General features: G+C 47.1%; 1 protein-coding gene across 2 annotated transcripts; it reads right to left on the reverse strand.

The window, feature by feature from the left end:
• Window positions 1-3,903: 3,903 nt before the first annotated feature.
• CCDC190 (coiled-coil domain containing 190) lies at window positions 3,904-9,950 on the reverse strand. Of its 2 annotated transcripts, none has more exons than XM_047077361.1 (3): window positions 9,764-9,950; window positions 4,760-4,883; window positions 3,904-4,489 (listed from the first exon to the last, which is right to left on the reverse strand). In XM_047077361.1, the coding sequence occupies exons 1-3, from the start codon at window positions 9,948-9,950 to the stop codon at window positions 3,904-3,906; spliced, it is 897 nt and encodes a 298-aa protein (XP_046933317.1). The 2 variants fall into 2 exon arrangements, with proteins under 2 accessions (XP_046933317.1, XP_046933316.1); XM_047077360.1 differs by having other exon boundaries at window positions 4,760-4,886.
• Between the last annotated feature and the right edge of the window lie 5,065 nt (window positions 9,951-15,015).

The raw sequence follows: 15,015 nt of genomic DNA on the forward strand, positions 1-15,015 counted from the left end.
ATCCTCTGTCCTCCTTGCTCTCTGCCCCTCCTCCTCCTCCTCCTCTCTCTCTCAAAACTAAATAAACATGAAAAAAGATTCCCAGCAGTGAATTGCAGAATTAGACATCTTTATCGATAGCTTGCCTACATTTTCTCTTTGTCACACACTTTTGGAATAATATTTTATTACAAATAGTTTTGAGTTGAGAAGCCCCATGCTAACATTGGGTTTGATTCCAAGCAATGTGTGTTAAGTGTGTTTGGAGTCTTTATATGTATAGTTGCACGTGTTTTCCTTTTCCTGGGAAGGTTTCTTCCTGGCCCAGCTTCGTGGTGCAACTCGAAGGGAATTAAACTTGAGCAATTCAAAGTAATTGAACTGATTACATTAAATCTCATCCACAGTTTCTTTTTTTTTTTTTTTCCCAACGTTTATTTATTTTTGGGACAGAGAGAGACAGAGCATGAACGGGGGAGGGGCAGAGAGAGAGGGAGACACAGAATCGGAAACAGGCTCCAGGCTCCGAGCCATCAGCCCAGAGCCTGACGCGGGGCTCGAACTCACGGACCGCGAGATCGTGACCTGGCTGAAGTCGGACGCTTAACCGACTGCGCCACCCAGGCGCCCCTCATCCACAGTTTCTAAGTGATGCAGCTGTTGGGACCCAGAGCATGTTCGCAGCATTGGCAGGAAGATGGGAGGACTGGTGCCTAGTTCATACAACATCTAATTAAGGAAATTTTCTCCTTTAAGTCTCAGGTGAGCCACATCCCCAGCCCCATCTGAGATGAGGTTGTGTAATAAGCACGTGTGTTCCTTGTTGAATGTTTCTCAGCACGATGCTGTTCCATGTAAAGTAGACTGAGAAATCCCAGCTCGATGATGTGTAACCACGGGATGGGGTGGGGTGGGGGCTCTTCTCCCGGTAACTGCTACCAGCTTGGCTTAATCCGACCTCAGTCTGATCCGACAACTTCCGGTCACTTCTGTTTTACAAGTTTCATCTCTGGTAGACATTCTTCGACCACGTTAGGTATTATCACTTTGGGTCCTCGTCCAGTTTAAAGTCTTTCTTCGCCACCCCAGTGCAGCTTGGGCTCAGCACAAGTGTGAGGTTGGACCTCCCCTGTCTCCCTCCTTCTGCCCTCAGTGTCCCAACACCTGCACAGGGCTGGGGTCGGGTCGGGTCGGGCGAGGGAAGGACTTGGCTCACACATCCCTGGCTTCCCTTTGTTTTTTAATTTTTAAAAAAAATGTATTTTAGAGAGAGAGAGAGCTCATGAGTGGGGGAGAGGGAGAATCTCAAGCAAGCTCCATGCTCAGCGTGGAGCCTGAGGCAGGGCTTGATCCAATGACCCCGGGATCATGACCTGAACCGAAATCAAGAGTCAGACGCTCAACCGACTAAGCCACCCACGCGCCCTGGCTTTCCTTTGTTTTTCAGCAGTTCTTGCTATGCTGGTGGCTGTTGCTGGTGATGTGGGACCCTTGACTTCTGTTTGGTTGGACTGAGCCTCTGCTGTCCTGGGGTTCTTGGTGTGGGGGCAACGCCCTCCAAGTTCTCCTCCCTTCGCCTTGCCTCTGGGGCTTTCACCCTCAGGGGGGCTGCTGCTCCAGAGTTACTGGTAACAACTCACCTAATCACTGCGGGTTGTGGGAACCTTTGGGGTCCCTCTCAACAGCCTCCAGAACTTCGGGACCCTGGGTAAGAGGCTGAGCAACCACCTCAGGGTTTCCAGGTGCCTCTGCCTACAGGTGAAGCATGGATCCCCTGCCCATTGGATGGGTTCAGGTATCAAGGTGAAAGCCCCCTTTTCCTCATGGGGGGGGGGGCGCTAAATGGAGAAGACATTCTCCTCAATATATCTCTAAATGCATGAATGGATGTAGTAAAAAGTGTCATATTCCCTCAAAATTGAAGTACTCAGTTTTCCTTTTCACCATTTCTTTCTAATTTGATTGTTTAAGATTTTTATTTATAGGGAGAAAGTATTTCAAAGTGAAAATGAGGACACAAGCCATTGGACAACTGTGCCACGACCCCCCCCCCGCCACCCCCTTTTTGAGAGAGAAGTTAGGACAGGAAAGCAGCATCCTGGCCTTTGTGCCTCAGTCACACTCTGGAACGGAGAGAGTCTCTTGGCTTATCATGAGGTTCGATTTTCTTTTCTGTAAAACAGAAGCAGTCGTCTCACGGATTTCCTACCCTTCAGAGGGTTTTGCAAAGATTTAATGCAACGGTATATAGGTTGGGGTTTCTTAAACCCCTTGCCTGGGTTGTGACAACTAGACTTGTCTCTGGACACTGCCGAATGTCTTTTGGGGAGCACGTGTATCCCCAGCTGAGACCAGGGTATGAATGAATGACTTCAGGATGACTGGGTACAAGCCATCCTGGGGCTTGATATGCCTTGTGAAGCCCAGGGATTTCAACTGCTCTTCTCCTTCTCTTCCTCCTCCTCCTTCTTTTTTTAAAAAATGTTTTTTTATTTGCTTTTGAGAGAGAGAGAGAGACAGAGTACAAGCAGGGGAGGGTCAGAGAGAGAGAGGGAGACACAGAATCCGAAGCGGGCTCCAGGCTCTGAGCTGTCAGCACAGAGCCCGACGTGGGGCTGGAACTCACAAATCGTGAGATCATGACCTGAGCCGAAGTGGGACGCTTAACCGACTAAGCCACCCAGGCGCCCCTGGAAATGCACAATTTTGTGGCAATGCATCACATGTCATTCAAAGTAGCGTGTCCAAAATACTGGCATTAGAAGCACAGACAGATCCGGGCCCGTCAGGTCTATGAAGACACAAGCACAGTTATGAGGAGGCATGTAGCAGAATGTCTATTTCTCGAGCTCACAAGACGGAGGTGTCCTTGGAGTGGAGGATTTGATGGCGTGTGGAGCAGAGGCTCAGGCTGGGGCCACCCTCCCGGCTGCCTTGGTGATGGCCCGTCCTCCGGTGGCTGAGCCAGAGAAAAGGCTCACGTAGAAGTAGGATAAATCATTTTTGGAAATTCACCCTTGGAGGGTGATTGTAATGGAGACAGATGGGGTTTAAGCAGAAGACAAGGAGGAAGAACGAAGGAAGGACGTAAAAGAAAGGGCTGGGGGCACTTTGCAGAGGGGTTCTGTAAACCATGTGACCCTGTACCTGCTAGCTTGGTCACGGGCCAGTGTGAATACATTCAGTATCCATGAATCGGTTTTGTCGCCCCGGCCCGCCTTCCTCTGTTGCTTCGCTTCTTGAGAGAAACGTCAGATGTTAGAGGAAATGTTGTAAATTGTGTATTATTCTGTTATTAGGATCCAGAAAGTGTGATATGAGCAGGTGGAAACGAGAATGAGAAAGCTAAAATGGAGCCACGTGGAAAGGAAAGAGGTGAGGCAAGGACTTCCCGATGAGCCCGGGGCTGTGGCAGGAGAGAGCAGGTTTTAATTATAGACCGCATGATGGTAATGGTTTCCAACTGAGTCCCTCTCCCCACATGGATGTTAGATGTGAACTCGAAGAGAAGAGCTATGTCATTGTGCCAGAAGGTGGCACCATAAGAACTTCCTATAAGAAAAGGGTGGCCAACGTAAGCAGGACCCTTCATATTTTTCTTTTCGAGAAAAGTCTAGTCGTCAATGTAGATTCATATTTTTGATGACATCCGCAACATATGCGCACCCCTTAAAGTGTTGTCAGAAGATTCATCTCTCCCCTCCTTTTTTGTATACTTGTATTGCTCATTCAGTGAGAGATTATATCCCTGTAAAAGGAAAAAAAAGAAAAACCTGAGGGTTTAAAATAAAATTGACATATATGTATATATGGGTGTGTGTGTGTGTACCTATATACGTGTATGTATATACACAATTACTTGAGGAATACATCTTTTTAGCAAGTTATTGTGAGGTTACACTAGGTGGTTAGAGAGGAAGGAAATTAGATGCTCACCCTGTTCTTACACTCCTGTCCTGTTCTGGGCTGTAAGGATTCCTTGTGCCCGAATATCTCCCCAATGCTAAGCAATCTCTCAGACTCCGGGGGGACCCTGTGCCGGAGGTAGTGGGCATTTCTGACCTTAGCAAACAGCTCTAAGAAGGTAGGTGTTATGGACTCGCCTTTCAAGTTTCTTGCACATTCCATGGGATTCAAGGGACTTTGTTTCCCAGCATTGGGGTCTGGCTTTAGGCTGGCATCCTTTGGTCTGGTCTCATCCATGTGTGCTGTTCCACTTTCACAAACTGGGCTGGAACCAGGGCCTTGGTCTAGGGTGTTGATGGAGACGTCTTGATGTTGACACAGAATAGAGATGCCCTTGTTGGAGTCTTTGCCTTTTGGTGGGCTCATAAAATCTTTTCCTTGGGCTTGTGGCTTCTCGGCTGTGAAGTGAGAAGCTCTGTAATTTTGAGATAGCGACTGCTCTTTGCTTTTCGTGGCGTCTTTGAAGCCAGCGTGATGGAAAAGAGGCATCCGGGACTTAGTTCTGTACATTGGGTCATGTTGGGTCATGTTGGTGGCCAGCACTCTGGAGAAGGAGGTAAAAAGAAGAAAGGTCTGTGAGAAACAACAAGAAGGCCCATATTTTGAGTTTTCCAGTTGTCAGACCATGGTCCCCTTCCGTTGGTATCGGCTGAGGTAATGAAGTGGCTGAGCAGGGGGTGGTCACAGAATGGGGAAGTGTCTTGTTGCTTAAGGAGAAAAGGCAGCATTTTCTCAGGGAGAGGATCACTTTGGGAGGTCAGTTGGGAAGAGGGATTCAATGACATCTCCATGAGTTTAGCAAGCATTTTCTTACCTAACGTTATTAGTGTGTGGACCTCCATGCTTCCTCCCTCTTGGTGGTGAGGACACAAGGACGTCTTCTGGTCTCTTCTGAATTCCATTCCGCAGATCAGAGGAGAGCTTTTTCTTGACAATATCTGCTTTGAGTTAATGAATAAGTGTTATGGATTGATTGTGTCTTCCCCAAATGTCACATGTTGAAGTCCTAATCCCCACAGCACCTCAGAATGTGATCTTATTTGGAAATAGGGCCTTTGCAGAGATAGTCAAGTTAAGATGAGGTCATTAGGGGGAGCCCTAATCCATAGGACTGGTAGCCTTATAAAAAGGGGAAATTTGGACACAGACACAGACAGAGGGAAGACAGTGTGAAGAGATGTAGGGGAAAGACAGCCATCGACACTGTAAGGAGAGAGGCCTAGAAGAAGTCCTTCCCACACAGCCTCAGAAGGAATCAACCTTCCTGACACCTTGATCTTGGACTTGTAGCCTCCAGAACCATGTGACAATAAATAAGTCACCCAGTTAGTGGTTCTCTCTTATGGAAGCCCTAAAAACTAATCTAGTAAGAGAAGAAGGGAAAGGATGCTGGACTCTGGGCAAAGAAGGAGCATGTGAATACCCTCTGACCACAAACACATAAGGCTGATCTGCCATGATGGATGAAGACAGAAAACCTTACAGCTATTCCCCAGTGTGGCGTGACCTACAACATGTTAATAGGGATTTAGAAACACTGAGATCAGAGGCTTAAACCGGCTGTGAGGCCCATGGAGGGTTTGCTTTTGAATGTTGTATGTGGCAAGCCTGGTGTTTTCAAGGCAAAAGAACTAGGTGTGAGTGATACCCAGAGATGGCGCCCTATTGTTTCATTCACCTCAATTATGTGATCTCCTTCTCGCCCAAACCACGAGCGGCAACTGCTGGCTATGATTAAGTGGGTTTTTCACTCTTGGAGTAAATGTTTCGGCACCTTGTAGTCATGGTCGCTGTGGAGGACCCAGTTAGTTTTCAAGACACCTCATGAGTCGCTCACTTGGGGTTGAAAGTCTTGCACCGGTTTGCTTTAATGGGAGTGGGTTCCCTGAACCTGCACTGGGGTTAGCAGGCACCGGGCAGAGGGAACACGTCCAGATGAGGGGACTAGAATTCACATTCATCTCCTAACACTGTTTCATCCGATCATTGCCTTGGAAGGTAGTCGAGACAAGAGACAGTCTTTTGTGAGCCCTTCTTCCTCCGTCACCTGCTTGAGTGTGTGCGTGCCTGCCTGTATGTGTGTAGGTCTGAACCATGTAAGAACTTCATCTGTTTCCTATAAGCCAGGAGATTTTAAGCTACTTCTCCCGCCCAGGCCATTCATCTGCAGTTTAGCCCTGTTGGGCCAACAGGCTCAGAAATGAATGTATCTTTTCTCCAAAACTTGATCTTTCTCCAGGGTTCTCCTGTGGAGGCATGCCACCTGTACGCATCCAGCTATCCAACTCACAAGGCTGTTTGGATGCCTGCCCTGTGCCAGGCAATAGACTCTTGACTCTGGTTTTAGCTCCTCCTGGACGCATAATTAATCACAAAGCTCTGACAATTCCACTTTCTGGATATCGCAAAATACTTCTTTTCCTCACTTGGCCGATTCCCTGGTTTAGGCCTGGGCTTTGGAATTCTCCTAACCATTGCAGCCAGAGGGAATGTGTCATCTCCCCACTCCCAGACGCGATAGGGTGAAATCTAAACTCTTTTGGAAGACCCATCACCCTCTTCGTGATCAGAGACACTGTCTACACCGCTTTGCGTCTACACAGCGCCTCCCTCATCTCCTCGCCCCTTAGCCTCCTCAGTACCGGGCTGTTTGTAGCAAGCCTTGTGCACGCATGCACACGCGTTTGTACGTGCTCTTCCTTCTCGCAGGAGCGGCCTCACTCCACATGTGCTCATGACAAACCACACCCCCCCACCCCTTCATTCTCCCCCTCCTCTAGGATTCTGCTTACACTCTGCCTCTTTGGGGAGATCTCACCTCAGTTCCTTTGACAGACACAGGAATCTTCTTACACTCGTGCCCTACTATGCAAATAAATAACTCTAATTTAGTAATTAGTATCTTGTATCATAATTTTTTCACAAGCTCCGCTACCTTCCGAATCAAATGTGAGCATCGAAGGGGGCACAGACCATGGTTTTTTGTTTTGTTTTGTTTTTTTTCACATTTACATTCCTTCATCTATGGGAGTAGCTGTCACAGTGCTTTGTAAAGTCCGGTCCACGAAATACCTGTCCCAGAATAATCTGCCTTAGTACCACCTCAGTTGCGAATGTAGATTTTTGAGCCTGATTCCCAACCTGCCGATCCAAATCTCTACAGATGAGGTCTGGGAATATGCACTTTAGACAGTCCATCAATTGGCATATAGTTGAATCTCAGTAACAATTTTGGTGAGTGAATCATGGGAAAACACCGCCTAGTACAGTGCCTGATAAATACTGAGACTTAATATATATTATTTCTTCCCCTTTCCCTTAACTTTACCGTCTAAAAGTCTGAGGGTTAGAGAGGATATAACTTTCTGAAGGACGTAGAATTGGAGGCCCCTGAATCAGTTTTCTGCCTCCTGGTCCAGAGTTTCCCCACACCCCCTGCCGCTGGGGCAAACTCTCTACTCAGCCAGCACAGCCGCCTACCTCGGGGCCTGGCCTTTTGCATGACCGGCGCCCCCTCCCTGAAAATAGGTATATGGCTTCAGTGTCCTTTCTGAGAATGGAAGTGGGATTCAGCCAGATGGCTTCGAAGATTCTTTGCCAGCGTGTGAGCTCTCAGTCTAGTTTGTCGTAACCATTTAAGACAGGGAAATGGAAAGCGGAGAAGTTCAGCTACTTGCTCTGAGTCATCTTTCAGACCCAACCTGGGTTAGAAATAATCCCCAGACCAGCTGTTTGGACATGACTCTTCACTCCTGTGTCCACATATTAGCTGTGTAGACCTAAACGTGTTTACGTTGATTCACGATGCCTGGTTTTCCTCTGGAACATGCTGCAGCATTTTCAGAGCTTCTGAGTTCCGGCACCTGCCTTCAGTGAGAAGGGCCGTAGTTTTGCCAAGCTGGGGTGGATCCTTTCCGGGCTGAATTTTTTTTTTTTTTAATGAAATTGATTGTCAAATTGGTTTCCATACAACCCCCAGGGCTCATCCCCACAGGTGCCCTCCTCAATGCCCATCACCCCTTTTCCCCTCCCTCCCACCCCCCATCAACATTCAGTTTATTCTCAGTTTTTTTTTAAGAGTCTCTTATGGTTTGGCTCCCTCCCTCTCTAACTTTTTTTTTCCTTCCCCTCCCCCATGCATGCTGAATTTTGAAGTAATATCACAACCTAATTATTTCAAGGATGGATGCGGTTTCTATAAACTACACAACGGTGGCAATTTTCAACAAAGCAGTAGCAAGGTTTAATCCTGTAATCATCTTTTATTGACTGATTGATTAAGGCCTAGGAGAAAACACTTATATGACACTGATTGGGTGTTTAGGTGCTGTTCCAAGTGCTTGCTGAATCCTCAGATAACTTCACAAGGTAGGGAAAGTCTTTCCCATTTTACATGTGAGGAAACTGAGGCACAGACAGGTCCAGCAAGCCACCCAAGGCCTCACTGCTAGTAAGTGACAGAGTCAGTGTTTCAACCCTGACAGTCTGGGTCCAGAGTCTATGTTCTTAGCCACCATGTTTTTTTTTTAAGTTTATTTTTATTTATTTTGAGAGAGAGAGAAAGAACAAGAGGGGGAGGGGCAGAAAGAGGGAGACAGAATCCCAAGCAGGCTCTGTGCTGTCAGCACAGAGCCCAAGGGGGGCCCAAACTCACAAACTGTCAGATCGTGACCTGAGCCGAAATCAAGAGTCAGACGCTTAACTGACTGAGCCACCCAGATGCCCCAAGCCACCATGTTTTAATGGGATCATTGAGAAGGGAGTTCTCCTTCTCAATTTTTACAGAATGGTGTAGACAGCTTTGGAAAGTCCGAGATTCTGGACACCACTGTGTAGTCCTTCGTTCTGGGATGACCAGTAGCTACGAACTAGGAACTAGTTTTTGAAGTTAGTTACATTATTTTTGTTGTCACTACTTAACGCTATAGTCTCTGGGAACCAGATAGCCTTCTAAGTGATGTATACATTTGGAAAGGGTTATTCTGTGGAGACTGGGGGTGTTTTGGAAGAGCAATGTTATCAAGAATGAGAGCACACAGCTTATGGGTAAAGAGGCCTCTTTGGGACAATGACAGAAATATTTGCCCTTTGGCTTATGGAGTCAAAGAAAACACAGTACCGATACACCACGATGGCTTATTTGAAATTTTCTAATCGAAGCCAGATCTGCAGGCTCTAGTGGGAACACACGTTAAAGCCCAAGAAGGGTGGTTGCGAAGTTCCTTTTGCCCAGAAGGCAAGGAGGCCCTCCGTGTCTCCAACATTGGAGAGTGTTGAAAATGGCGGAATGCTCTGTCCTCAGCCCTCTCGGAGGGTGGCCATCAGTTCGAGGATAACTGCTCTGTGGTCGCTAAGCCCGGGGGTCTTTTTTTGGCGGTTTTCACTTCCCTTTCCTAAGGCGGCTTGCGCATTAACAGTTGCTCAATCCATGGTTGTTGACCAGGTGTAAAAAAAAAAAAAAAAAAAAAGAGGTGAAACCAAATCCACCCAGATGTAGTGAAAGGACAGCGGAAGGAGACATAAGAAAGAAGGAAATGAAGAACTTAAGCGAGGCAGAGCTCATCTGAAACACAGAAGTGACTGGAAGCCTGAGAGGTATTAGCTCAAAAAGGCTTGTTGTGTGAGCCTCTCCAGCGATCTGTGTACATGAGGAAGGAGGGCTGTGGAAGGGAGGGCAGCCTGAAATCCAGGTCGGGTCAGGGTCTTGCTTCCTTGGGATTCAGGCCTCTGAGAGAGCCCTCCTAGGAGGTGACGGTGTCACTCTGGCCTCAGCCCGATGGCTCGCCGCCCTGCCTTTCCCCAGAGCCGGAGGCCTCACCTTCCCGCAGCCTCTGCAGTTCCTTCTGGAGCTGTCTCTGCTCGCGGGTCAACGACTTCATGTGGTAGAGGCAGACCCGCTCCAGTCTCTGCAGTCTTTGGCTGAGCCTGGCGTCGGCCTGCCTGGCGTTCTTCCTCTCCAAATCGAAGTGCTTATACAGAGGCCCCCCGACCATGTGCCTCTCCATCCTCTTCCCGATCTAGGGGCAGTAAAACAAGATTCTCCCAGGCCCCGCGATTCACCCGATAGAGCAAGATGGGGACCCAGACCCCTGGCTTTCAATCAGGTTTCAGCGTTTGATGAAGTCACACCATGGGAAATTTTGCCCTATCCTAATGGATTCCCAGATTGAGGGCAAAATCATTGCTCTGAGGCTCAGTGTCCTTGTCAATAAGATAGCGATAGATGATAGGGCCCCCCAGGGCCCCAGGCACACTGCCGTGAAGATCAAGCATACGAATAACTCTTTGGGAAAAAAATAGAAAACACTTTACATCTCTAAGGCATGATGCACCCAATAAAAGAGATCCTTCTATTCCTTGAAGCCTCCCCGAAAAGCCTGCTCGGGGGTCTAGAGAGGATCTGGGACTTAGGCGGAGACATTCTGGGGCCCCTTCTGTTCATTCATTCACACATGCATGGGTCCACGCAGCCTGTTAGCCTACCAGGTGCTAGGTGCTATGCTAAGTGCTGAGGGTGGTGGTGACTGAGTCACAGTGCCTACTCCCAAGGGGGCTTTCAGACTTGTGGCTGTGAAATCCAAGGATCCACACCAAATCTGAACAATCAACATTTCGAATATGGAAGGGTCGGGACCCACTGGTCACAAAACGGTGCAGGCACCCCAGACCAGCAGTCTGGGCGGCACTGGTGAGACAGCTTGGGTGGGACGCCCTCACCCGTCTTTTCAGAGCCCCGTGGTCTCTGCCCTTCTTGTCCCCCGATCCCCAAGCCCAGGCTGGCTTCGTCCTCTGGGGAACTCTATCGCACACACAGGCTGGACACACCTTCCTGGTCTTGGAGTCCTTTGCAATACATATTCAGCGCTAAGAGCACAATATGTGCCCAGGATATAAATGCATCTCTATCGATGGAGCTTTGGTGGTAATAATGCAGGACAAAGCTTGGCGTTGAAAGGGAGGATAAGGCCAGGGCCCAGGAAGGACGCGTTAAGACAGCTCGCTTTATAGTCTAAGTGTAGACTGAACTTTAAACAAAGGACAGGTGAGTGGCACTTACCTACAAAGCCAGGTTGCTCACCGGGAGAATGCTGCTTGTTTCTTTTGCGGCGTCAGGCTGAGACTGGATTAATGCACTTGTTTTCCTTCAGAAAATTTAGGAGTTTGGTGTTGAGGAGCGAGGAGGGAGAGGCCGGGCGGGGGGGGGGGGGAAATGTGTGAATACGCTTTAAGCTCTCTCCCATGCCACCTCCCCTACACAGGCATGCTAACTCCCTGGACACGGGCACCAATCCCAGTGCTCTAAATAGCTCTGTGAGTTAAGGAAGCCTGCCAGCTTCCAGCCCTCCCAGAGCGGGGCCCACAGCGCTCCTTCTGGGCTGTGTCCATGGGAACCAAAAATGAAAGCAGAGAGTGTCTTGCTGTACTCACAGTCTCTCTCCTTCCCCACCCCCCCTCTCTTTTTCCTCCTGGTTTGCCATACCCTCCCCTCCCCCCGCCCACTACACTCCTTCCTGCCTCTTGGGAATCACGCTCCCAGAGAAGGCACCCGGTTTTGGTTTTGGCTTTTGCCTTGGTCAGATTGGGCACATTTTGTGGCGAGAGTCGCGAATTGTTTCTTTCTGCATTGTTTTGCACACCCTGCTGACTTTTCTCGGGCTTCTACCCGTCTTGTGTACTTCATAGCTTCTTGAGATTTTCAGCTCTGACCACAGAATTAGGCAAACTGAACTCGAAGTTGACTTTTGTCAGCAGAGTTTGGAGAGCTGCGGCAGAAGGCCAGTTGAACTACGGGTTGTAGAACAGGATATTAAGTGGGATTTTTACTGTTGCGGGGGGGGGGGGCTTCGCTGGAAAACAAGAGGCACTCCTGTGTCAGTCTAAAGAGGACTGCCAGTCCTAGGACCTGTCCATCCCCCCCCCCCCCAGAGCTTGCTGAGAGGAAGGAAAACAGCCCTATTACCCACAGTCATCACCTAGCAAACAAGCTATTATGAAGAGATTAGTGGGGACAGGGGGAGGGAAAGGGGAAAGCCATTATTCTCTCAGCAGGAGGTAATTCCCTTCCCATCCCTTCCCATGAGGTAATTCTCTCACCTCCAGAATTTAAATGAAGGCGCTGGGGGTTCCAAGAATACCAACCTAGAGCTTAGAGTGCCAACAGGGGAAGAGACTGGCAGCTCGCTTCCCAGAGGGACTCGAGGACGCACAGAACCTCAGAAATATTCCCCTTCGCTGCCGCCAGGGCTGATGATGGTGAGGGATTTCTTAGAAAAGCTGGTTACTCCATGTCATCTTGAGAGAGAGCTGAGAAGGGAGGCTCGGAGAGATAATCCAAGGCTGGAGGACAGGAATGAGCCTTAGTGTGGTGAGTGTGGAAGGGAATGGTGGCCAAACCCATCCTAGCTCCCCTTGGTCCTTTGGGAGTGCCAAAGAGGACCTCGGCAGCTTCCTGGCTCCACATGAAGGGGCAGAGGGGTTATAGAAGGAGGCAGAAACCATGGAAGACTCTAGGTTAAATAAGGTAATACTTCACCAGAGCGGGTATAGAACCACACACAGGGCCAAAGGAGCAGGGACAGAGAGAGCTGACTGAAGGTGGCTTCCTCATGAAAATACATCTTAAGAGCAGAGCACAGCAGGAAAATAGGAACCTCACAGGTCAGGAAAAGACTAGTAGTGCCTCAGCACCACCCAAGCAGCAGTTATACAGGAAGAGCTCTGCCTCTTCTGTTCCCCTTTGACCCCTCAACCTCAGAGGGGTCAGATATTGAGAAGACAGGGAGGGGAAGTATACAAAACAAGACCATGTTCCTCGTGCCACCCCAGGGGTTGGAGAAGGAAGACTGGTAAATTCTCTCCAAGTCCCTTGGAGTCTAGGGAGGGAAGGGTTTAGATTGCATATGAGATTGGAACTTCAAAGTGGACTGGACCTTTTATAGCCAAAGTGGCCAGAAATGTGGAGAATCTGCTCATGATACCATTAAAGGGCAAGAAAGGAAAATCAACAAAGATAGTCATTGGAAATGTAAAATTGTCGTTCCCAGATCACATCTTGCTATCACCACTAGAAAAAGGGGCAGTTTCAACTGATCATTTAAATAGTTATGATTAAAATAAATTTTACAGAGTGGATTTTATTTATTTATTTGCATTCATGCACTTTTCTATCTCTCTGCTTTATGTGGAGGTAGCATCCTTTTGTAGTAAAACACATCTGTGATCAAAGAATTCTGTTATTTATTTATTTAAGTTTATTTATTTATTTTAAAAGGGAGAGAAATCACAAGCAGGGGAGGTGCCAAGAGAGAAGGAGAGAGAGAATTCCAAGCAGGCTCTGTGCTGTCAGCTCAGAGTCTGACACGGGGCTCAGTCACACGAATCATGAGATCATGACCTGAACTGAAATTAAGAGTCAGATGCTTAACTTACCAAGGCATCCAGTTGCCCCTAGTTCTGTCATTTAATACGATGTATGACTTTGTTCATTAATTTGTCGTATTCCCTGGTTTCCTCATCTGTGAAAAGGATTAATAGTGTATGTTCATCATAGGACTTCTAATAGAATTGAATGAAAGAAGAAATGAAAAGTGTTTGTGCATAGTAGATATTCAGTAGAAGTTAGTTCCTGGTTTCCAGCACAGATGGAGTAGCAGGAACTAGATTTACTCTTCTATATGAAACAATGTAAAAATCAGACGAAATTCATGAAATGATTTTTTTGTTCCATTGGACATCAGACAGATAGGATGGCAGTCCCTGAGAGAGCAGAAACAAGCCAGGGATCTTTCTTATTGCCAAGCTTGCTGCTGGAAAGAGTTTACAGGCCACATCATAGGAATGGGCAGACAGGCAGTGGATTCCCTGAGTTGAGGAGACAGAGCTAGAAGTCCAGTAAAGCAAGGCAGCTGGGATCAGCAGGGAGGAGTACCAAATTCAAGAAGTTCAATGAATCCCAAGCAAAAGAAACACAAATAGAATGACTCCAAAGTACACAAAATCTAACTGCTAAAAAAAAAAAAAGTAATAAAGAAAGAGAGAAGACAACATTTACCAATATCAGAAATAACAGAGGGGACATCACTACAGACTCGATAGATAGTAAAAAGCTAATAGGGTATTATAAATAAGTTTACACCAACAACCTGACAAACCAGATGAAAAAGACAAATTCCTTGAAAGACATAAAATGCCAAAGATCATTCAAAGACACTGATCAACTAAATACCCTCATACAGATGAAACAAACAGAATTTGTAGTTTAAACCTTCCCACACAGTAAACTGGGCAATTCTACCAAACATTTGAGGAGCAACTAATACCAATTTTACAGAAACTCTCCCAGAAAATTGAAAAGGAGGCATTATTTTTATGAGGTTAGCCTAACCTGGATACCACAACCAGAAAAAGACATTACAAGAAAAATGAATACTATAGAACAACATTCTTTAAAAAAATTTTTTTAAATTGTTTATTCCTTTTTTGAGAGAGAGAGAGGCACAGAGCATGAGCAGGGGAGGGGCAGAGAGAGAGGGAGACACAGAATCCGAAGCAGGCTCCAGGCTCCAAGCTGTCAGCACAGAGCCTGACGTGGGGCTCGAACTCACGGAGTGTGAGATCCTGGCCTGAGCTGAAGTTGGACACCTAACTGACTGAGCCACCCAGGTGCCCCAACATTCTTCGTGATCATAAATGTAAAGGTCTATCTTATCAAATATATCAAATATATAAAAAGGATAATTCATTATGACCAAATGTGGTTATCCCAAGAATGGAAGGGTGATTAACATTGGAAAATAAATCAATGTGAATCATCATATTAACAGACGAATAAAGAAAAGTATATAATTAGCTCCCTCGATAAAGAAAAAGGATGACAAAATCCAAAATTCCTTCTTGGTAAAATCTGTTAGCAAACCAAGACTGAGAGGGAACTTATTCAGTCTCATAAAGGATAGCTATGAAAAGCTGATAGCTAGCAATCGTGCTTAATTGTGAAAGATTGAATTCTTTCTCATAAGATCACAGACCAAGCAAAGATGTCTACCTTCACCACTTATATTCAGTATTTAG

The sequence above is a fragment of the Lynx rufus genome, unplaced genomic scaffold (genome assembly GCF_022079265.1).
Source record: "Lynx rufus isolate CCGP_SWC_20201006 ecotype Redwood Valley unplaced genomic scaffold, mLynRuf1.p SCAF_15, whole genome shotgun sequence".
Taxonomy (NCBI): Eukaryota; Metazoa; Chordata; class Mammalia; order Carnivora; family Felidae; genus Lynx; species Lynx rufus.